This window comes from Nelusetta ayraudi, unplaced genomic scaffold (genome assembly GCF_046127955.1).
Source record: "Nelusetta ayraudi isolate G7.1 ecotype Tasmania unplaced genomic scaffold, CSIRO-AGI_Nayr_v1 ptg000063l, whole genome shotgun sequence".
Classification (NCBI taxonomy): Eukaryota; Metazoa; Chordata; class Actinopteri; order Tetraodontiformes; family Monacanthidae; genus Nelusetta; species Nelusetta ayraudi.
In genome coordinates, this window is record NW_027466113.1 from 668,665 (window position 1) to 693,668 (window position 25,004).

General features: G+C 46.1%; 1 protein-coding gene across 8 annotated transcripts in view; it reads left to right on the top strand.

Annotated features, from left to right (window-relative positions):
- Positions 1 to 25,004, top strand: part of vps13b (vacuolar protein sorting 13 homolog B) — a 260,425-nt gene that overhangs the window by 155,514 nt on the left and 79,907 nt on the right. For all 8 annotated transcript variants that reach the window (XM_076040760.1, XM_076040763.1, XM_076040755.1 and 5 more), the window contains exons 32-37: positions 1,564 to 1,767; positions 5,661 to 5,787; positions 7,655 to 7,798; positions 21,380 to 21,724; positions 22,237 to 22,651; positions 22,912 to 23,049. In XM_076040760.1, coding sequence (XP_075896875.1) covers positions 1,564 to 1,767; positions 5,661 to 5,787; positions 7,655 to 7,798; positions 21,380 to 21,724; positions 22,237 to 22,651; positions 22,912 to 23,049 — 1,373 coding nt within the window. The remainder of the gene's footprint in view (positions 1 to 1,563; positions 1,768 to 5,660; positions 5,788 to 7,654; positions 7,799 to 21,379; positions 21,725 to 22,236; positions 22,652 to 22,911; positions 23,050 to 25,004) is intronic.

Consider the following 25,004-nt stretch of genomic DNA (forward strand, 5'->3'; position numbering starts at 1 on the left):
TATTTATTTATGTTATTGAAGATGACCCTGCAGCTGAGCAATGCCTAGACGTGGCTGGCTACTCCTATGTAATGTTGATTGTGAGTAAGAGGGTCCCCTAAATGAGCTGAAGTTGAAAGACAATTTTAGAAGTCATGATGTAACTGTGGTTTGTTTCATGTGCAAAATGCATTTTGGAGTTAGCTGTGTGTGTGTGTGTGTGTGTGTGTGTGTGTGTGTGTGTGTGTGTGTGTGTGTGTGTGTGTGTGTCGGCCCCTCTCCATATGTGCGTGGGGGTCAGGGTCCTCGCGAGATCACTAATGAATATAGACTGACACATCCCACCCATATCTGACAGAGCTATTGGTTTGATTTACATTATACTCTGTTGATAAATGTGGTTCCAAATGTTGATTGAGGATCAGTTTCACTTGTTTGTACGTCAACAAATCCAGTGTAATCCAGTTATACACCTCTGATCTCCCATCGCCGTTGTTTTTGTATTTGGTGCTTATTGTCATAACATCATTCTCTGGTCGAGGCCTTTCCACTGCGGTTAAGGGAGGAAACACTATCTGAAAACTGCCGCTGACATTACTGAAATGCACAAGGCTACTCGCACCGCCACTGCAGCTGTAGTCATTTTAAACCTTTATTTATATCGTTTAAGCTCTCATTTGAATTCACCGGCATAAATAAACGCCGCGCGACGAAGCAACGGCACTGATGTCATGTGCACATGTCGAATTCTAATTGTTCCTTTTTGCTGCAACATTTGTTGGGCTCTTGTCTCGAAAAGGCATTTGCGATGACATCATCTGTTCTTGGCGCTGATGGGACAATGTTTGCTCACTTCGCCGCAGCCGTTCAACTACCGAGGCAGCTCTGGCCGGCCCCCCTGACATATCTCCACATCTCCTCTACCAATGTTACTGTTTGCATATACTGCAGAAGCTCTTGTGTTTCTAAGGATAAAAATAGGAGGGAAGGCAGTAAGAACCCCGGTCCTCAAATGATTGTGCCGTTCAGCTAGAGGGCTTAAGCAATGTTTACTGCCAATGATAAGCTGGCATAAATCAGAACATTTATAAGAGGCAAATGATTTCACCTGAGGCCTGGGGTTATTTATTTTAGGGGCACCAGAGTATTTAAGCCCAACATTAATCATTCCATAACACACTTGTGCCTTGAGACCGCTGAGCAGGCCAAGGGAAGCAAAGAAGTGAGCAGTGGTCGGAGCTACTGCCAGAAGTTCTTTACTGGTTAAGTATAGCAAAACATCCTAGTCAACCCCTGGCGTCTTGTATGAATAAGCATTGCACTGACTTATACCGTATCAATTCTTATGACTCTTGCAATAAAATATTGTATTTTTTTATTTTTTTGCATTTGTCTAAGTCAGTTGAAACGTGCACTGCAAGGTGCTGCAACCTGTTTTCTTTTGCCTTGTTTCTTACCTTTGTTTCATCTTGTTAATACACACAGATACTATTGACTAATATGCTCTTTAAAATTTAAAAAAAAATATGAATGATGTGGAAAATAGTTCAACCAACCAACCCAGTCTCCTGGATCTCCCCCTAGACGTGCTTCGAACCTGGGCATCCTGCGCGACCCCGGCTCCGAGGTGGAGGACCGTCAGTACCAGCTCGACCTCCAGTCCATCAACATTGGCACGACTCAGTGGGAGCAGCTCAAGCCAGAGAAGGAGGGAGTCAAAGGAGGAGTGTCAGCCGATAGCGAGAGGAGCTCCCAGAACCCAGCGCTCGAGTGGAACATGGCCAGCACGTAAGTTTCCACATGAACCGTTGTGAAAAGTGTGACCTTGTCCTCAAGGACACACACACACACACACAGACACACAGATACCTATAGATTTAGATTAAGCTGCATATTGCGGATAAATGGTAGTAAAACTATACAGTACTTATTAAATCTCCATGACAGTAAACAGATTAGTTCGCTGTTTCTCTTATTTCAGGGACATTTGTTATATTATTTCTCATATGTTACTGGTGCACCAGTTTAAACACTGGTTCTTTCTCTGTCGTTTTTCATCTCTTCCAAACCACACATTAAATTGACTTGATGGAAACGTAGGTATTAATCGTTGCAGATATTTTGATTGTCCTCCTCTTGCAGTTGCATGTTTGTACCATCTTGTATATAATTTATTTTCAGCCTTAGAATATTTCATATTCAGTGATATCACATATCACAAACTGCGCATACAACTATATTTTGGAAAGGGTGCTCAATGCGTTTGTGGCTTGAAGAAACAGGGCATTGTGTATTTCTACCTGAAATGCCAGAAACACGCACATAAAAAAAAAAGCATCTTGCAGCGTGTGGCTGATTCCTCTACAGCTGACTACAGTAGAGACACTTTGCATCCCAGCCAGTTGAAACCGTCTCCTGGTTTCAGGTGCTGGGCTTTTGTGAATACTGAGAAAGTACCAAAAAATTCATCTCATCTGTCTTGATGTGGGAGGACCATAAAGTTATTGAGTTAGCTCCCATCATGGAGCCGCTCCATGTGCAGTCATAATTATAAACCCTTTTCATTTTTTTATTGACTGTGAAGCTAAAACCAGCACAAGTGTAACAGCCCATTTGGCCCCGCATCCATTTTTTTCGCTGTTTTTTTTTGAAAGGGAGCCGACCCAAAAATCACATATTCACGGGCAAGGAGTGGAGATTTGTTCCCTGTCAAGTATGAATAAGCTGTCGTGGAATAACGCAAGGCAGTGTCAACAGGAGCCTGATTGAGATTGAGCTCTCTCTGGTCATCAGAACAGTGTGGCTGGTGAAGCACACTTAAAAAAGCCTGTATAAAGTACTTTTTGGTTGTTTTTTCCCCCTCTTTTCTATACAGTGTTGTGAAGGCTGCCAGTTAAGATGAAAACATATGACACTCATTACTTTTTAAGTACAGTATTCCGTCTGCGTCGCCTTAAAAGGAGCTGTTTAAATCTCACTTGATTCTTGAAGGAGGCCTGATCTTTTCCATCCATACCATCGTCATTGACTTTGACTGAGAGTCAGTTGCTGCGGCTAACCTGGTCAGCAGCAGGTATTGTTAACAACAACCTCTCGCCATCGCCACTAGTCTTCCCATTCTTCTGAAAATATCACCAAACTAACGGGACCACCAGGCTTCTGCAAAACAGCTTTTTTAATTGAGCAAACTTTGACGTAGCAAATTGCCGCACACTCTATTACCGAGTCTGATGAGCTACTGACGATGACCAAATGCCTACTGAGACTCGTACCGCTGACATTTCTCATGTTAAATCTCAATGCATCTCTAGGTCAATGAACACTGGGGCTGTTGAGTCAAATGGTGAGGCCAGGCTGTGTAACGGGGCAACGAGCTGAGATTCTGGGCTCACACTTTGGGCCGCGGAAGATGCTGAACGCCATTTGAGCGGGCTCAACTTTCTCCAGCCGTATTATTGCTGCGTGTCTGGATTTCAGTTTAGAGCACGACGGTTGGATGACCTAATGTGTAGCTTAGCAGTCACTTTCACACTTAACCAGTTGGCATCGAGGGCTGCACCGTAGCAAAGGCTGCTTTCTGACAAAGGGTCACAGTTTAGGTTGAAATGTTGCCCTCATTTATGCTTTTACCATTAGTAGAGGCTGTGAGAGTCTCCATTTTCACCTCATCCTGGTGTGGCAGGACCATCGCTGTGGATTGTTGAGCAACATGCTACAGCTGTGTGCTTCCTTCACCACCACATACAAGTCATGACTGAACATGTGATTTAGAACAGTGGTTCTCAACTGGTGGAGACTCGGGACCAACACCTTATCATGAAGTCGTGACCCAAATTTATTCCGCAAAAATAAAAACTCTAGTCCACGTTCTATGATGTTGAGTAAATAAATTATTGAAATTATTGAATTGAATGGTGTCCTGCAAAACAAATGCTCAACATTTTCTGTCTAATTCGGGCCCCAACCCACCAGTCGAGAAGCTGCTGGGTTGCACAGCGAGATAGGCAAGTCAAGCCAATGTCGGTTGTCACGTGATTTGGAGAAAAAATAAAAGCACAGCACTCACACCGTTCCCTCCGTTGTCTACATCAGTACCCCACACTCTCCCCTCTGTCTTTGGCCCTCGTGGTGTGTTCACTGTCACCGTTTTGGGGTTCAATTCCAGTAGTTGCGGATCAGCGTTGGCCTCGGTCAGCTTCCTGAGGTTTTTTTTTTTTCTCTTTTCTTTTCCTTTACGAGGAAATTCCAGCCCTGTGGGATCCACTGACAGAATCTGTCCACAAGGCAGCATGCAGTCGCCCGCTAGGAAAGAGCCCGTGAACTCTCCCCCCCGCCGCCGCTGCCTGCCTGCTCTCCTCCTGTCAGCTGCCCGGCGCGGGCCGTGCACGTCCGTTCGCCCGCTGCTCGTACCGTGTGGCTTTGTGTGAAAACAAAGTCATTCTTTCCCTCACACGCAAAAGCGCGCGCGCATTTCTCAGGCTCCGTGGTTCAGAAGGAGCCTGTGTGTTGGCAGTAAAGTGAGCCCCGTGCCTCGGAGCCCTGCTGGTGAATGATAGCACCTGTCCCCTGCAACGGGACACTGCTTGTTTCAAGCCCTCGTCTGAAGAGAGATTAGCCAACGCCAATTGGCCCCACAGATCATTTCACCTCCAATTTATGCCTCCTCAAACCCTGTACTCCCGAGAAATATGTTGGGAGTGTAATCCCTTCAGGGCAGCGGTAATGTACTTTTGCGTATCGGAAGAGAATCTGATATTGCTCTCGGTTTCAACGCGGTTCTGCGGGCCACCAAGAAACGGGCCGTTTGTGTAATCCTGGCCAACTGTAAATATTGTAAGCTGCGCCTCTTATATGTTTTAATGGAAGCAGATGTGGCAATTAACACCACCTTATGAAGCCCACTGGTATATTTGTCTTACCGCTAACAAATGTTCCCACAAATATGACTTGATTGCGGGAATGGACATTAGTGAGGCGAAGAGAGCTGATGTGAGAAGGTCTCTATTTGATCCTCTGTATACAGTAAAGGCCTGTTCCCAATGGAGTCTTGTCGAAAAACGTCTCACTCTGTCTCTGGAACTGTGTTCTAGCTTCCAGCTTGAATATCTTAGACTAGGAGTGACTGGTCTGGCGGATCTCGCCTGCAATTTAATTATCTGTGTCGTTTAGTCACGGTTCAGCTTTTGGTCCTACCAGATCATTTGTGACTTTTTTTAAAAGTTTTTTTCTGTTGTCAGTGGTAAGCAGATAACCTTTTTTGTCCACAGCTTACTTATACTTATACTATCCAAATTTGCTGTGTCTTTCTAAATGAAGGTTCTGGTTAATTGCTACTCGTCTAGAAACACTGTATTCCTGTTTTGATCTAACTCACGTCAAAATTGCTGTGACACACAAGTTTAAAATAAATGTTTTATTGGTCAAAGTGTTTTTTCCTGGGAAAAAAAACATTCTGTAGTTTCTCAGGTTTCTCCAGATAGATAGATAAAGGAATCTCCAATACAAATAAGTGCTTTTGTTATTGGTGCCTTATTCGCAGCCACTATGGCGTCGGTCCAGAGCTAAAGCTAACAAAGCTATTTATGCTGTTGGACGTCACACTGTGCAGTATACGTTGCTGTGTATGCGCTGCCATTCTCCAACAGAATGAACTGTCATGCGTCTTCTACTGTCTTCTTCAGCATTAGGAGGCATCAGGAGCGACGGGCCATCCTCACGCCAATTCTGACTGACTTCTCAGTTCGGGTGACTGCTGCCCCGGCCATCATCTTCAGCAAGAATGTGTCCCCTGACTGTGGGCAGCCTGAGGTTTGTGTTAGAGTCTTGCTGCCAGAACCCTGTGCTTTGTCACAGGAACATCTGCTCACTTCAACTTTTCATGCGGGAGAAATTGTATTTTTTTTTTCCCCCTTTCTGTATTTCATGCTGTTTTAATTTCTGTTTGCCCTGACACTGCTTCACTGCCTCAGTCCACTGAGCCATATGGAAAGAGACGCTGAGCGCCCGTGATGTCACGAGTATTAATATTTTGATTCTTAACATACTGTTACTCACTCATTAAGAATCCCTTTGGCCAGTCAGTCCCACAATATAATGGAGGCTTTTGACCCTCAGAGTTCAAACCTTTCTGCTTATACAGCTGATGTTTTCTGGCACGGCACGCGGAGACTTCCTGCCTCTTTGATGCCTCGTCCGTCCACACTAATGTGCCCCTTGACAATGGCTCACAGCTAATCCATAGTTTTCTGTGACACACACACACTCGCGCTCACGCACTCACACCATGTAATTTGTATAACTCCTGCAGATATGGAGACCCGGGGCCAGTATCAACACAAATAGCACTTTATACAGAGTTCCTCCTGAACGTTAGTCCTTGAGGTAGCTGCCACTGCCAATATCCAGGCTACCGTCAATATCAGCCAATCCACTGTGTTTGAGAGCCATCTGCAGCATTACAGTGTAAAACTGTTAAGGAGAAGGGTGAAGGGATATTTGCCTGGAATGAGCGGCCGCAAGAAGAACACAGCATTTCGCAGTGACACCCCTTGCATTCCTGCTGCAGTGGCAGCTCACTGCTCCCTCCACTTTGAGGTCGCCGCAGAAGATGAGACTTTTTACGCAGAGGCTGCTGTCAAAGCCACAACCACGGCAAATTGCCCAGTTTCACTAGGTCAGCGCAAACACAAGACCTTGCCCACTTCCTTCCAGCCGACAGTAATGAGTCACCAGAGAAATGTGGAACGATTGGAAAAGCAAAATTTAATAATAAGGGATGATAATTTGTCGTATTGGAAAACAACATGAAGTTGCTTTCGATGAATGTTTTAATCTTGAAATGTTTCTATTTAGCTTCAAATTAACGAGGCAATGTAACGTGTATTTGGATCATAGAAAACCTGTTTCCATAAAGCTTTTGGTGCATAAGCTCTGATTCTAAAAAAAAAAAAAAAAAACACCTCAAGAGAGCTTAAATGACTCTCACACTGTGAATGAGCTGGAGTTGTTTGGAATTACGTTTTATTTTCTAATCCAATCTTCGTCTTGATTTGCATTGAACTGTATAATGGACTTGCATTGTCAGTCTCTAGGACTTTTGTCCATGTTGAAATCATTCCCTCTTTGCTGACAAAGAGCCTGAAGAAACTACAATTATAAATGTTATTTATGTATTTAGTGTCTATAAAGTAAAATGTGTTTAAAATGGATCGCATCCATGTGTTTGGTAGCCATTCCTGCAACTCGTCTTCCAGCTTTGTTTGTACAGAAGACACTTATTTTTCTACAACTATCCCAATAGTAACTACGCTTGGTACGTCTGAAATTGTATTATTATGACTGTAAACTGTGGCTCCGAATAGATTGATGTTGGCCCGAGGACCATTGTGTGTAGTTACCGTCGGTCTGGCCGTGTGTGTGTGCGGTTCAACCCCAGAGTGCTAGTGAGTGATATCCTGTTAGATGTAGCCTCCAGGCTGAGGTTTGAACTCCTGGCTGTGGGTGGGACCCCAGAGAGGGCCGAGGGAGGAGGGAATTAGGTCCAGCCGAGCCCAGCAGCACGAAAACACACTTTCACAGTTAGTCGACTGTGTGCAAAGGCTCGGCGTCAACAAACAATCCCGACATGTCCCCCCCCACTGCTATCTTCACCAACTTCCCCTGTTCCTCTGTGCAGGAGGTGGTGGTGTGTGGCCACTCCCTGGAGGTGAACGTGACCACCAGTCTGGATTTCTACCTCAGCGTCGCCCAGGTGCAGCTACTTCAGCAGCTCCTCAAAGACAACATGTTGGGTTCGGACGCTCCGGAGAAAAGGACTGAGGTACATAACACAACCCAAAGGAAAAATACAGAGGTTGAAATAAATCAAAAAAAAAGAAAAGGTTTTTGGACACATATGCTTTTGTGATGTACCGTGCTGGGCTAAGAATCAACCTACAGTCTCCAAGTGCAGTTCATTTTTGTTCTACGTTTACCCACATGCTGCTCAAGCACTGGTCCGTCCATCTCAGAACTGGATGTTTTGGCAAGATGACGTCCATTGAAACGCATCCAGAGTGCAAGAACTACAAGAAATTTCATTTTCTTACTTTGTCTTTTTAACAGTAAACAACAAGATAATTTCCATTTGTCAAACCTTTTAAAACACAAACACAGCTCTCTGGCGTATATTTATTGACAATAATTGGGATTTTAAGGGTGTCCAAAAACTTTTTTCCACTCCTGTATACAGACCAAATGCCCCCTTATCTCTCAAACTGCTCCTTCCCAAACTTCTCGATGTCGACTATTTGCGTGCTCGCCTTTTGTATGTTAATAGAGCTGTGTGATACATTAGCCCCATCGCGCTCATCAAGCAGCACCCAACTGTTTTTCAAATATTTACCCGCCAAGAGCGCACGGCCCTCGAATGTGACCTTAGTTTACTGTGCCGTGCACAGTTGCAGCTTTTAGGGCCCATTCTATTGTTTACAGGACAGGGAGCTCCCAGGCGCCATTTGCCCAGTCTGACTGCTTAATAAAGCTCTCTAATGGAACACAATATAAAAATATTTACCAACTGTGATGAGGATGGGAGCCACGGGGGGAGGAAAAAAAGGGGGTGAGAGGCAGAGGGGAAATGGGACCAAATGAAGTTGTTAAGCTCGACTCTTGTTATTCCCCTCTGGGTCCTTTCTACGACGACTTGTGTACTGAAGCACAGGCGGTCCACATCAGAGGACTCCAAGCCTAAAAGCTTCTGTTAAGTGACGCGCTTGGTTTTCCCTGAAAAACTTTTAAAAGGCGAGACAGTGATCACTCTCTGTCTGCTCCGTTCCCATTACAGTCGGACTTGACGGCTTAGCGGACAAATGTAAACAGATGAAGCCTGGCTTTTTTTTTTTGCTTTTTTTTTTTTGTTTAACGTATGATGTGTTTTGCAAGCAAATTAACGGCATGGGATGCGTCTCTGAAATGGACTTGGTGAAGGTTGTTCTGCCTGTCTGTTATGCGAGATGAGCAGAGCAGATAAGGTCAAGGCCAAGCACCGTGTGTGTGTGTGTGTGTGTGTGTGTGTGTGTGTGTGTGTGTGTGTGTGTGTGTGTGTGTGTGTGTGTGTGTGTGTGTGTGTGTGTGTGTGCGCAGGCTGCCGTCTTTTTATTTATTTATTTACGAGCCTTTACAATAAGTGGCGGGGAGTCGGCTCCTTGCATCTGGTTTTGATCTTGGTGATCTCAGAGCCCTCACCCCTGATTTGTAATGATTCACGGCTTGGTTTTGTGTAGGAGGGCAGCTAATGGTGGCACTGGGTTCATCCAGGTTCAAGCAGGATGTGAAAGTCATTTATTGGCCAAACAAATATTTCTGCCCCGCAATTTCAAAATGTTCACGTTCGAGTCGGAGTGTAAAAGATCATCTTGACAGCTTTTGATTGAGCGCCACGGCCGTCTCTCCGGCTCTGCCTCTGCTGCGTTCAAAGGCCCTCGGTAGTCATCGTGTTCTCTTGTCTCCGTACACATGCGATGAGTTAAGTTCCTGCTCAGAAATTAACTATCTACCATGTGTTGTTGCTGCCTCGCTTAACTGGATTAAGGCGAAATGAAACGGCCCCATAGTTCGAGGTGATGTAATGTAGCAGTACACCGCTGGGAAAATACTGCTGTTCCTAATTAATATTCGGCTCTCGATTGCAGTTTTTTTGCTAATGGTTTTTCTTTATGTGTGCCACATGAGCATCAGGTGCATTGCACCATGTCCTTTGCTCATGCTGTTTTCAAGCTGTGGCATAACACAGCATCAGGAGCGCTGAGCACAGTCCGGACAGGTCTCCCCCCCCCCCCCCCCCAATCTGCAGCTGCAAAACATGAAGGTTCCTCTACAAAAGTGCCTTTGATTTTTTTTTTTTTTTTTTTTTTTGTACTCCCCCCTCGAAAACCCTTTCCTCCATCTATCTTCGTGCTGTAAGTCTTTCGCCAACTGCATCAGTCCGCCTGCTTGGCCCAGACTGCTGAACGGAGGTCAGTGTGGTTTTCACATTGTCCGGTTTCAATGCGCTCGGCTCCGCGGGAGCTCATTCTGCAAGCTGGAGAGCCCTCTAGTGGCCCTTTCAATCACTGCAATGTGAGATTTCCTTCCTTGGCGCCCTCAGAGATGTTCCGCTTCCCCCTCGGTGTTCCCTGCCAGCAGCGTCTCTAACCCCCCAGCCAAGGCGTCCGACACCCCGCCGGCCGTCAACCACTCACAGCTGCACGTATTGAGGCACTGTTGGGCATCACGAGTGTGGAACAGGTAGAGGTATCGATTGGTGAGAACCGGCCTTGTTTCTTTTACAAGGTAAAACAGATGCCTCTCCACCCCCTACTAACAGCTCATGACTCATGGTTATAAATTGAAGCTCCGCTTTCATTGTCAGTTTCCACTAGATCAGAATCTGAATTTATCTCTTCCCTAAAATTATGTTCATAACAACTGACAGTTTAGTTTGTGCTTCCTTTAAACAACCTGTTTAAAGGATCCAATTAAAATTGAGGTCCTAATCTTGAACATCTGGTGTAGGCTCTCTCTCTCTCTCTATCTCTACCTCTCTCTCCCTCTCTCCCTCGCTTCCATAAAGCATCTCTGCTCTCTGTCCCCAGCATAGGTTCAAACTCAAACCTCTCTCCTCCTTCACTTATGTCCATACATTTTCTTTTGTTGTATGCGTCCTCGAGACACTTTGAGCATTCACTCGCTGCGCCGCCTCGAACAGATTCCCCCTCGATGCCAGGCCACCGATTTCAAACAGCTCCCACCGCCCCGACGCAGCTGCGTTTTATCGTCCAAGTTAATGAATTTGTTTTGCAAAGGCTTAAGGGTTCCTCGCTAGCGGTGAGGCGAGTGCAGGCCGCATGGGCCATTTCTGAAAAAAGGAAAGAAAAAAAAAAAACCCATTGTGCGATTTCAGCTTCTCTGTTCGCAGAGATGTGCAGTGAGAGAATCTGTCCACACATGCAAACTTTATTACGACTCCTCAGCGTCTTCGTACTGGTTGCTGTCCTTCATTACTCCTTTTTCTCAGTCCGTACCAATGTGGAGGCGGTTATCTGCAGACTCCTCACCAGTTTTGACTACATCATAATTTCCCAAAACCAGCCCCCCCCCACACACACACACACACACACCCTTTGGCTTTTTCTGCAGCAACAACTTCAATCGGCCCATTTTCGTGTTTTTTGGCCGATGTTTACGACGCTACGGTGAGGCGGCGCCGGGATCCGACAACTTTCAGCGGCGGGAGGTGCAACAGCCAGCTGAGCTATGAATAGACGATTAAACGGCTCGAGACCTTTATCTCCACTCTGTCATCAGCGGCGTCACCCAATACACGACGGCGCGCGCACACACTCACGCGCAGTCACACATGTATACATACACATGGCTCCCACATTTTCCGCCCCGGTTACTGCCTGCCGCCCTTTATTTAAGAGCCAGTATTGTAATCCTGCTTTATGACTGAACAGCTGAACGGTGCGCTGGTTTTGGTTTTTTGGGGGGGTTTTGTTGGCGTTTTGTTGCCTGTTTTTCAATTCAATTTTATTTATAAAGCACATTTTAAAACAAAGTTGACCAAAGTGCTGTACAGAAATTAAAACCAAAGGAAACATAATAACACGTCTCAGGAGAGTAAAAAAAAGAAAGATTGCAACAGTTTCTCTCTCCGCCACAACACAAACATACGCATAAGCCTCTGGTTATTTTCACCTCATTGCTATCTTCTTTTTGAAAATATTTGTCGCGCCGCCGTTACAGCGTGAAAGTCTCTGACGGTATTTAGCTAAACTGTCGAGAGAGAATGAATAGATGATGAAAATTTGCCTCTTTCTTATGATAACACTCATATTGCATTTTGCCTCCGACACTCACACATACACGAAACACACACACTGAGGCGACCCAGGTCAGCCATGTGCTCGTACCACAGTATGAGAGGAAAATACCCTCTGGTACGGGAAGTCCCGTTTGGCTTCATCCTTCACCTCATCCTGGGATGATTACACGCATGGGAAACGGGGCTTCAGACTTCCTCCAACATGTGCACTCACTGATGCCAGCGCACTCACCAACGTACGAGGCAGTACCCACGTTCAGGGGCAAATCACTCGACCCCACAGGAACCTCTGAATTACAGTCTTCAGCGAGCACATATGGGAAGAGGGAGGGGGGGGGGGAAAAACCTCTGGACTAACTATTACCTGCCTTATCTTTATCCTTCCTCTTCCCTTTGTCTTTCTTTTCATCTGCGCCCTTAAATGTTGCGCAAGTTGGAATTTGCCGAACGGTTGCACCTATTTTGTTTTAATTACCAATTTCCTTTTTGTTTAATCATCACCGTCCCCCAGGGCCTCTTGTATTTTCCTCCCATTATAACCTTTCTCTCTCCTCACTGCAGTTCATCCCTTCACCTCCTTTCAACATTTAACTTCCCGCTGGAAGACTGGCATCGCCTCTGATGGGTTTAACTGGAAACAGCCGCTCAGGAGGATTCCTCCTCTTTTGGCAAAAAATAGAAGGAATATTAATGACTTATTATTGGTCTCAACTTACTGACTCAGTCAATTAGACAATTAGTCATCCAACTTTAATTTACTTGATTAAATTTCAATTATGTATTTTAATGCAGTTATTTGAACTTAGCTTTCATTGAACTTGGATTTAAAGCTCTTGCTTTACTCCTTGTCTGACGCTAATAGTGTAATTTCCTCTTCTTTTGGAACTTTTATGAATAGTTAGAGTGGATTATAATATACTTACAGCCTGATAACTCTACAATGTGATAGCTGTTGGTCTGTTGCAGAGTTTCTGCAATTTTTAAAATGCTTATTACATAGTTTTTAACATCTTAAAAACTGGTCTTGCATTTCACCTTTCACACTGATTTATATGCTAAATCATTCCTGGAGTGATTCCTAGAACAGAGACTTTTTGGCACCTGAGTATTTCTAGATATTCCCCTGCTGGTCACTGGCCTTATGTACACTATCCCTTTGTTTAATAATTCACCTTTTTACCTATACAAGTTGTAGTCAGGTGTCAAGTGGATGTAGGAAAGCGAGTTGATGCTTCATGACATTTTTGGCCCAGTGGATGACCTGAGCCGAGATCCTTCCCTCTTTATGTTACATATAAACCATTCCTAAGACCACTCCTCCGCCGTGATGAGTGTTTCATATCGTGTCATAGCTGCTGAGCTGAACTCTGACCCCTCCAGGACAGTGAGGCGTCGGAGGCATTTTTATGTGCTAAGCCGGGCCAACAGAAACAGGGCGACGCAACATGAGAGGAAAGCGCGGTGGAAAAAGGGGATGTCGGCAGACGGCGGAACAGCAGGGCCGGCGTGAGACGACCGCTGAATGACAGGAAGTGGGAGACAGCCGCAGCAGAATGGGACGTTTAACGAGAAGAGACGTGACACAGAGAGACGGACGGGGATGTTTGTTTTTGATTCTGGGCTTTGTCTCGTAAATGTGAATGCTGCGCTGTGAACAGCTCAGCTCTTTACCAGTCGGCCGGTGCTATTAGTCATCTCCAAGGGCCGGATCCCTTTCCCCCCCGACCTCTTCCCATCCCGCGTCGAAATATTTTCTTTTGCCCTGTTGCTGCTAAGAGTAAAAATAAATAAGGCCCAGCGTGCACTCGTCTCCGTTTCCATTTGGCTCCCTTACATGTGTTAAGTAAGCATTGTTGTCTCAGCTTATCTTAGCCGTGCCCATTTTCATAGCCGGTGTTCATCTCGCTGCCCTTGTTTTGTTATGAAATAGTATCTTTTTTCACCCTTTTTATCCAAATCAACTGCTAACTGACAGCCAGTCATAACAACCCACCATCCCGCTTCGACTGCTGCGCTCCGACCAATCCTCCTTCCCAGAGCGCAAACCGTGGCATATTCTCCAAATTGGCCCCCTCGGAAACTCAATCTATTTGAGATCAGTAGCAGCTGAATTTGCTCTCAACTAAATCGGTTTTGGTGAAATTGGCGTGAAAACTCCAGATAAAATCGCAAAGGTTGGAATTCTATTAGAGCCCGGGAAACAAACGGCGCCTTTGAGCGAAGGCAGTGGGCCCCCGCCGTGAACCGGCGGATCGGGTGTCGGCTCAGGTGAGGAGGAGTCAGGAGAACACACACCCCTCTAACCCCCCCCCCCCCCCTCCCCCCACCTCCTTTTCTGCCTGCAAGGGAAACGGGGTCATACACCCAGGGGACTAGTAAAACGGGGGCACACCAGGCCACCTAGTGTAGGCCTCAGTGCGCCACTAGACTACGTCCACTAAAACAGTCCAGACTTTTAGTCTGAGGCGGCAGAGGAGGAAACCAATTTATTTTCCCCTACACCTGTATAAGCAAGATTCCAAGTGGAATAACAGGTGAAAGAGAGCATTTGGTTTTTTTCTCTCGCTGTAACTTTCACAGTGGCGCTAATGTGCGAGTGCGACATAGTGCACGTGTCTTCACGGGAGTGCATGTACAATGCTGACTTTCTGAACGTTTGCATTTTCATCACAGACATGAACTGGGTCTATTCTGACTGTTGCAGTTTTTCCTTGCACGTGAAGACTGCTCATTTGAATAAATGTTTACCCTCCAAATACTTTTAACGCGTTCAGTTTCAGTTCAGTTTAGTTTTCAGATTTTCCAAGAACGTACTCCTCATGCTATCCAATAGCAATGAAGAATTGGAAAGTCAAAACAAATTCAAATCAACACTGTATTGTGACACATGATGTCGGAATACTTGTGCCTATTTATATTCTCCCACGTTCTTAAATCTCAAACTTTAACGCTGAGGTTTATAACTGTAGCAGTTCTGCAACGCAAGCATCCATTTCAATAACGAACTCCGAATGTGGATCTTCTGAATGCATTTTCTGAAAACGGGCACGTCCGCCCAAATGATGGCAAGTCATGCGCAAGTATGTAACGATAGGTGCCATGCAGCTGCGTGAAAACCAGGACAAAACCTCAGCAAAGCTCAGATGTTTTCGATAATCAGGAGGAGGGCTTGATTTTACACATCACCTGTTTCAGTTTGTCAGCTTGGAGCAGCTCCAGTGGTTTACATGTGCATGACAAAGATGAATCATCAGATGGTACTCGCCAAATTTCAACATCACTTCTGGACACCATGTTCATGTCAGTTTGCAGGGCTCTTGGAATGCCGGTATTCTCCGCAGAAGAGAATAAAAGAGAGACGAGTAGCCAGATTTGCAGTTTTAGGTCCTTTTTTCTTTATTCCTCTGTTGTTAAGTTGTGCTTCTGAATCTTGCATGAAGACCTTGTCTGGTGTTGTACTCTCTGACTCTGCGCCGCTCCAATCCAGCCAAGGTATTTTGAAGTCTACAAGATGACTTTTATTAGTTTAATACTTATTCATCCCTAGATTGAATTTGTTCCTTACTTGTGTTGCTTTGTCCTCGAGACGTGTCCTCCATGTGCCCCTAATCGAAGCCCTCCCCACAGACCCCAGATAATGGGACCGGGGGTCTTGCATCATTCTCCTTTGAGGACTTAACATACCGCATTTCAGAAACCGTTGTCTCTCTCTTTCTCTCTCTCTCTCTCACACACACACACACGCACACACGCACACACACACGCACACACACCTGGGAACACATCCAGAGATAAATTAAAGGGTGATTACTTCAATCCTCTTCTTCTAATTTCAGCTTTGTAAACAGATACCGAGCCAGGATTGTTCATGTTTAGGCTCCTCTTTATATTCTATGGAATCTTCTTTGCGTGTCTTTCAGCTTGCACCATGTCCTGTTCCAGACGTCCATATCACTGCTTTGGGTCAACTCTCTGTCACACACACAAAACACAACACATCTTTCTCACTCTCCATTACTGCACTACGGGGAGTTCCTAAGAACAGTTAATTACCTCATGTTGGGCATCCCGCTGCTTTTCGAATTATTTTATCTCAGACATTTGTTGTGAAACGCCAGAGACGATGAGGTATCGTCACTCGTCTGATTTTCAACCTTAAAGCTATGCTAATGATGGCGAGTTCAAAAGTTGAGGGCTTCTTTGAAACCCAATAGCTCTTGTAATATCTGTAGTCGCGCCTGTGTTTACTCGGTACACGTGGGGCGCAGTGCTGAAGTAAGCGGAGTCGCCTTGACCTTGAGTGTTTTGTCAAGGTAATGTCAGAATTATATATTCTCAACACACGCACACACACACACACGACAGACTGGCGCAAGGCAGTGACATCATTAGATGGGACTGTCACCATTAAGGCCACCTCGCCCCCAGACTTTGTGCACATGTTAATACTGATGTCCGTAAATTTAATTAGAATATTACACCCACACAAAAGCTACCCGGCCGCAGTGATGGCTAATGAGACACAGTTGTTCTCTCATCCGTTCCCATGACGAGAAAGAAGATGGACCAAAAAGAAGGGAGCGTGATTAGTACGCTGCTGCTAAGGAGGCCTCTTCTCGGCGTAATTGAGACACACCCCGGGGGGCTTCTGCCTCTGATTTACTTTTGCTTTTGTGTCTTCTAATCACACCTTTTTCAACATCTGGCTTTCATTCCCCCCATTTAATCCGTTCCCAGATAAAAAACATTGCGAGTCCGCTGCAGCCTTCCAGGAATGTACACTTGGGCAACGAGAAGACGTCGGTGTTGCGGTGGATTCGTCGACCTCGTGCAAACGCGATCGTGAAAGATCCCTGTCGTTGCTGCGCCCGCTTTGTTGTGGTCGATAACTTGTTTGCCAAAGCTGATGGAGGTTCAGCCAGTAACCAACTCTGGTGCTGAGATGACTTGGAATGAGTCGTCAAAGTCTGTGTATCTTTCCTCAACTCTTCCATCACGAGGGTCAGGACACCCCTCCTCACCTCCGCACTCCTGTTTGTTTTTGCTAACACATTCACGGTGTTAATCTAGAAAAATGTCTCCCGGCTCCTTCGAGCGCTTCCCTCGCTCGCTTTTAAACCAACAGCGGCGCTGTTGTAGCGATGTGGGCTAATTCCCGCATGTCCTCCCACTCACCCCTAACCCAGGCGTTGGATTTGATAGGTGGATTTGAATCTGTTCTTTTTTTCCCCCCTCTTGGTCAAAGTTGGTGGATCTGTTAAGGATGTCTAAAGCAATACGTTTCATGTTGAGTTTTTAGGGTGGTGTCTGTCAGAAGTTCTAAATCATTTTTGATTGCCTAAGCTTACGAGCAGGGCATGGTGGGTTTGGCCCGCTCCTCCGAATGCCTGGAAATGCGCTAAGGAGGCCTCATTCTTTCGACCCAACGTGTGGAAGTCGACGCTTCTGATCCAGCGATGCTTTTTTACGGAGCAACGGCAATCGCTGTATTCTGTGTGGCAAAAGATTCATAATGATGTGCAGTTGTCGAGAGGGAGCTGGTTTTTGAAGTTCATTCAGTTATTAAACAGAGGTCTTGGCTGCCACATCTCCCAGAGCTTTATTTTTCCCCCTTTTTTGAACTGCATACTGTAGTTCCCCAGATGGACCACATTAACTCACTCTTTCACAATTTTTTTTTCTTCTTCTTCTTCTTCTTTTTTTTATCCTCCAGCCTTTATCATTTTGCATCTTTGTTTTGGAGCCAGGGTTTTTCCAGGCCGTAAAGCAGCTCGAAATGAAAGAGAATTAGCTCTTCGTGTTCCCTTGTCTTTACATTGTTACTTTGTTTTTCCGTTAGGTGTTCTTCCGCCGGTTCCCCCTTCAAAAGCGCCATTTCACTTTTAAGTGTTGTCTGTCCTCTCTTGTCCCCCCCCTCCGCCCCTCCGCCCCTCAGTTTGTGTCTCCGTTCGAAAAGATGTCCGGGCTGACCCAGCGCTTTAGGAATGTCAACACACATAAATTGAGACTGTCACACGGATGTTTGCTTTCTCCCCCGGTATGTCATGTTGTATCAGGGGAGCGGGAGAGTGTTTAACGTGTTAAGCAAAATAGTCGTGCACGCAGCGAGAGACCGAGGAGGGTTACACAGGGGCCTGGATTATGCAAAGGAGGAGAGGGGGAAAAGTTCTCGTCTCCGACCGGGCTCTCAGGAAGACGCCAGGGAGGATGGAACCCACCCGGCTGGATTATTCAGTAGAGGAGGCTCGTTAAAGTGACCCCACTCAGCGGCCCGGTCCTCCAAGTGCGCCGCGTTTAAAGTGCAGTCGACAGTCACTCCGAGGCACTCGGCATCCATTTGGAAGCTCCGGGGTCGTGACCCGCCATCGCTCCTTTGTTGTGGTTCAGTCGAAGTGCATAGCAGGTTGCCTTTGTTATTGGAACACAGTTGACTGTTTCAAATGACTGCCTTTGATGCCTGTTTTCCTTTTTTTTTTTTTCCCCTCCCTCCCTCTTTGTTACCACTGCCACGGCGCACAAAGAACAGTGATTTCACATGATGTACGTCTTCCCCCCTCTGTTTTGCACGAGAAAACGGGAGAATGAATTGCAGCCTTTATGGCATTCTCTTAAGTATCATTGTGATTATTTTTGATGAAGACGGTGCATTTGCGCGTTGAGGGTTTTTTTCCCCTGCATTAGCTGAAAAGCCCAGAGGCCTGTTATCAGCTTTATGAGTCTGCGAGACAATAACGTGGAGTAGCGCAGTGGGGGCTCAGACTGTAAACCCCGATGTAGTAAAGATACAGAAGTTAATTTCCATGCAGGCATCCTGCAGTCAAGTAGCTCAACTGAATAGCACCGTCAGGAAGATTTACTAATATGGCTTCCAGGTTTTCTCACTGGGAATTCTATGCGAGTTGCATGTGAAAACTTTGATAAACACGGGACAATCTTTCAACTGAATTGCATAGCAGCAAGTTGACCTCATCCGACGACAAAAAGCCTCACAACGTGCAGCTAATGATGTCGCTTGGGCACAAACGCACAGCCTGTTTTGTAGCTACTTCTTATATGACTCCACTGAGCAATAAACAGGCTTTCTATTTTCTATTTTGTTAAGATTAAATGACAGAATATAGCCAAAAAAAATGATGCCTGGCTATGTTTGTCTGGATGAGTCCCCACCACAGCACAGCACAGAACAACCAACCTGAGAACTGAGCTGGGAAAGTTTAGAATTCAGCCAATGTGTATTGTGGCCTGAACCCTGTGAATATGGATTTCTCAGCATTGAGTAGCACATTATTGTTGTTCTGGGGCAGAAATAGGATGAAGTGTCGTTAAGATGCACCATGACTGGTACAGTTGCTATTTCCTAAATTAGATTGTTATATTATTTTCCTTTCTTGGTAGTTACTGTTTCTGGCTCAAATATGTCAGTGGTGCTATTTAAAAAAAAAAAAATGAAAGAAACAAATGCTTTTGGGGATGTCAGCTTTGTACAGCAACTTTGTATAACTGCAACTTTAGTGCGATAAAGAATTTGTTTATCAGCCAGTGCCGATGAAGACATTTCTAAACATCAGAGAGGGATGTTTCAGTTGTTTACCTGTACTTTTTTCTTATTTTTTCACAAAATAAACATACCAAACTGTGTTTTAGTCCAGAAACGTCAAAAAAAAAAAAGTAGCTGACTGTAACCAAAGTTAAACCTCGGGGGAAGCAAACAGCATTCTTACGTTAATGCCGGTGATTGTGAGTCGACTGATTCCATGCGTTGATTCAAAGTATATGAACGACTTTTTGATGTGGTCATGTTTTCTCATTGCGTTTCTCCGACCAGCTCTCCCCACCCCCGCCCCCCAACTGTGGTTCTCATTACCCACGACTCTTATTGTAAGCACATCTAAATTTAGAAAAGAAAGTTGCTTAGGGGGGCACTCTCTCAGTGCCGGTGCTCAGAGAGAAGACGGGGTATTTTCTCTAATTGTTAATGCATGTGTGCAGCCTGAGCTTGGGAGGAGAGACAGAGAAGAGCGTAAAGGGCATCTGGCAGTGTCTCCCGACTCCGACTCTTTCCCAGCTGCCGCCGGAGCCGACTTGTGCCTTCCGACGCGGGGGTGCTTCCTCTGCCCTCCGCCCAGTGCGTCCCCAATGCCTTCTTGCCTCGGTGGACGTTTCACCAGTTTGACGCAGCACAAACGGCGACGGGTCCGGTCCGGTCTGGTCCGGTCTGGTCTGGTCGCTGCCTCCCGTCCCCTCCCCATCGCTCGGAAAATCTTACATTCTCAAAAGAAAAAGAAAAAAAGAATTGCACACATCCTGTCCTGATTAAGTCAAGGAGTGCAGAGCAATCTGGCGGGGCCTATCCAGTGGAAGCCCCACACACAAGCCCGGGCGAACAGAGCGCGCGGGTAGGATGCCACGGCGTTTTATATGCCTCTTGTTCTTAGCCTTTGATGACACTGTTTAGAATAGGAAATATCTAATAAGTCAAGTATTCTGTCTCATGTGGTGCCAGCGGGTTTAGCATTTGCCTGGAGGTCTTGAAATACTATCTCCGCCGCAGCAATAATATACGTTTATTCTCATGGAGTGGGTTGGGAGGGAGCAATGTATGGGGAGTGGGTGTGTGTGTGTGTGTGTGTGGGGGGGGGGGGGGGTGCAGCCGAGAGTAAATGCTGTAATAGCAACCATGTGCAGGTTGCAGGAACAGGCGAGGCTGGGGTAGGATGGGACGTACCTCGGCAACGGAGGCTCGCTCCGAACGTCTCCCCTGCTTTTCAATTCATCATTATCGTGTTTCAAAAGACAGCGGTAGCTAATTGAAACTGACATTGCGCCCATTAACTCAAATGAGGAACATGAGGAGAGGCCTTTAACTGCAGGGGAGCGGTGATGGTCATGTTTTTGGAAATAATTATGATTAATAGAGCCGAGCCATGAAGCACCGGCGAGGCCCGTAGCTGTTTAATCGATGCGACTCAGCAGCTGAACCTGAACACGGCAGCATGTTTGCCTGCATCCTGTTTGCCTTCACTCTTTGGTTGTTTGTTTGCGTCACCTTGGGTTTTTTTTTTCTTGCATGGCTTCAGCATCTCTGTATAAAGAGAAGAGGAGCGGACACGCAAAATATCCCCATGCACTTGTGCTGAGTCGAAAAGTACAAATGTTTGGTGTAATTCAGCTCTTTTTTTGTATTAGTATAGTACTTCTATGTTTTTCTAATACCTCCGTCGGAACTCTGTTTAGTTTTGAAAAACCCAAGTCGTCGTTTTCATTGTAACTCAAGACTTCCCAACCTACGTTCTCTGATGTTAATCGTCCGATTTTTTTCTTTCGCCACATTAGCTTAAAATCTTTCGCCACGTGTTTTTAACAGTCAAAGCATTAAAGGCCTGACTGCTTTACTCAGTTTTACGGCCACAACATACGGCGCCGTCCCATAAAAGATACAGAGGACTTTAAACACAAGACTCGGGTGTTTCCAATTGAAGACACTCAAAAAACAAAAACAAAAAAATCCCATCAGCGTGTGAACGTCGCCTCGTCTTTCACCGTGACTCTGCGCAGGTCCGTCAGCACGAGCAGCGGAGCGGCAGCTGGGACGCCTCGGCAGGCGCCGACTCCTCGTCGCGCCACAGCGGGACGGGCCAGGACAGCGGCTTTGGCAGCGACAGCGCCCGCATTCGCATCGTCCAGATCGAGCAGCAGAGCGGCACCAGCCACCACTGCATCGCCAGACCCTCTCACACGTCCACCATCACCAAAAACCTGAGCTTCATCCCCTTTGACATCTTCCTCACCGCCAGTCGGCTCTCCGTCATGACCTACGCCTGCTCCAGTCCGCCCAGAGCTCCGCCCTCGTCGCTGGATGCTGCCACCGCGTCTGACAAGAAGGACGCTGGTGGCGAGAAGGTAAAGACAGAGATGAAACTCAAGAATTAAAGCTAATAAATAAAGTTGGACTACCTTCAGTCATTACACAATCAAAATGTATTCTGAACATATTTTAATTTTCGTTTAAAAAAACAATTTTTTGATAAATAATATAGATCTTTCTATTGATTAAATGTAATTAATTGGTAATTACAGGTTTATTATAGCCTAACTTTAATGTAATAATAACTTAATAACACACAAAATGGTTCTTTGTGTTATAGGATGCAGTGTTGAAATATAGCGTGATATTTCACCTTAGGGACCACAGGAAGACTACGGGTGAATGGAAGGGACAAAAGGCTTGCGATTAAAATGGGATTAAAAAACTTGCACGTTATACTATATGCTGACACCCCTATTAAAAACCATACTTGCTGCGTGACATCACCCTGTTGAACCAGTGGCTCAATAAGCACTTTGTCGGTGGAGCGTGTGCGTTCACTTTTAGTTTTTTCACTCACCCAATATTCCGTCTGCTTCCCTTCCAGTTGGGGAAGAGCGCCTTGAATCGTCCCGACGTCCCGTCGGAGTCTCCCCCGGCTTCGGCCTCCCCGACGCCGGACGCTGCCGCCGCCGCCCAGGGTTCCCTGGTGGGCCTGACCGCCGACGACATCCTCAACAGCAACACCTCCCTGCCGGCATCGCCACTGCTGAGGGGGAGCCTGCTCTCCCTGGAGAGCCTGAGCGCCCCCAGCCGCTCGTCGGCCCGCCAGGCGCTGGGCGTGACGGTGGTGCGGCAGCCCGGGAGGCGCGGCGCCGGCGACCAGGTGCTGGAGCCTCTTCTCTACCTGCAGCTCATGCAGCCCTCCGCCCTCCTCAGCTGCCACCACCGCAAGCAGAGGATGGAGCTGTCCCTGTTCGACATGGCGCTGAGAGGAGTGGCCTCCGACTACAAGTGTCTAGGTAAGACACAAACACGAGGTCGGCCGTAAATATATATTTCGGTTTGGGCTGTTTTTCCAGGGGGGAGTAGTAGATCCCAGATGGACGTTATTATTACATTAAAAGTAAGCCCTTCAAAATTCTTTGCTTAAATTCATTACACTCATAAAGCAGCAAAGTAAATATGAACTATCTCGACGCTTTAAATGTTGGCAGCGTTTTCCTCCCTGCGCTGCTCTTTTCTTTGTTCCCCTGTCTTAATTTGTTTATATTTCATCCAGACCCTGGGAAGACGCTGCCAGAGTCTCTGGACTATAATGTGTTTTGGCTGCAGACAGTAGCAGGGGAAGTGGACAGTAAAACGGGCATCCCTCCCCCTCTGCTTTGCCTCCGGATCAAAGATTTCCTCAACGGGCCAGGTGGGTGCAGCACACATGCGCGCGCACACACACACACACACACACACAAACACACACACACACACACACAAGGTTGGAAAAGTATTCACCTTCTGTACTTAGATAAAAGTACTGATTCAACTCCTTTTTTCTTTTTTTTTTACAATTTCAAAAATGAAAAAGCTTTGGTACTTTCAATATTTTTACCAAACTGTCAGTGACGGTTATAACGAGTGAACCGGGTCTGTTTTCTGTTCTTGGATGTTTACACTTTCAATAATAATAGCCATTATTATTTTCTACATTTTTATTTTTCTCTCTCCTAAAAACATACTGAACAGTGACCCCAAAGCCAAGGTACTCTAAAATAACCCTCCTCTAAAATATGATCCAGTTTTATTACATTACAAAACAGTATAGTTCAAATAGCTCCACTTCAAGCAACAACAAGTATAATAGATAGACAGACAGACAGACAGACAGACGGATAGATAGATAGATAGATAGATAAATAGATAGATAGAAACTTTATCTGTTTTTCAGACAATAAAGCATTAAATAAGTAAATTACTTGTATCTTTTAAACATTATTAAACACAAAAGTAACAAACATGTTTTTCCAAAGTCAGGAGTAGAAAGTACAGATATTTGTGTACAAATGTAGGGAGTAAAAGCAAAAATTAATTAGAAAAATAAATACCCAAGTAAAGTATTGATACCTTAAGATCTAGTTAAGTCCATAACAAAGTTTTTGTACTATATTCTTACACACACACACACACACACACACACACACACACACACACACATACATGCATGCACATGCACATGCATAGTTGACCTGTTCCCAATTCAGTAGGAGAAAAGTCAGCACAGCCTCATTGAACAAAAACACAACACCGTGACACAGAGGATGATCGTCGTGATTAATCTGCTACAGTTGCATGATGACTTAGTGCCTGTGTGTAACATCCAGGCCCCCGCGGGTTACAGTTTCACAGGGTGCAGTTGTTTCTCTTTTTTCCCCGACTGATATTATATCCATATGAGCTTTAAGCAAAGGTTGTTGACCTGCGGGCGCAGCTCGCAGCAGTGAATAAAAGCTCGAGTGGGCTACGGAGCGTAATGGTGTGTGTTACTCTGCTCCCCTCCATCCCAGTGAGAGTTTCCTGTCGTGTGTAGGCGCAGCACATCCTTCAGAGTTCAAACTTCCTGCACCCCGGCAGGCCAGATGCGATGCGTACGCTCACAATCGCGCACTGTGAAAAGAGTTCTGGACGGGGACTGTTTGCGTGTCGCGCGACGGGCCTCGGACAACTGAGCAGCGCCTACACGCCCACTCGCATTGCCTCCTGCCGTCCAGCGGCAGCGCATCACATGGGGGACGCAGCGCAGCGCAGCACGGCCAAGCCGCCCTCCATTCATGATGACACAGCAGGTCGCGTGACCCTCCGCTTTTAAGTTTCCAACAGGATGTGACGGTGTCACGGCGTACGGCAACCGCCTGTTGTGTCCCCTGAAGGCCACCGTATAATGCCGCGCTTGTTTCTGCTCCTAGCGTTTAGTCACGGCGCGCACGTCAACAAGAGTGCAATTAGAGTCAGGTGTTTCCCTTCAACTGCAAACGAGCGCAACTGTCCTTCCCTCAGTAGGATAAATTCAATCATGTTCATTCTGCGCACGTACGCACACGCACACACACACGCGCACACACACACACACACACACACATATAAACAACATTGTCCGACATGACTCAGACAGGATCCAGGCTCAGTGTGAGGTTGTCCTGGGTCACGCTCTGCTGGAAATATCTAGAATTGACCACACATGCTACCGGTTCCCCTTCACCCCGTCACCCACACAGTCAAACACACACACACACACACACACACACACAGGCATATTCACACAGATATTCAGCTGTGTGTTGTTTGGTGAGATGAGAGTTTCCTCCACGGGGTTTTGGGGGAGCA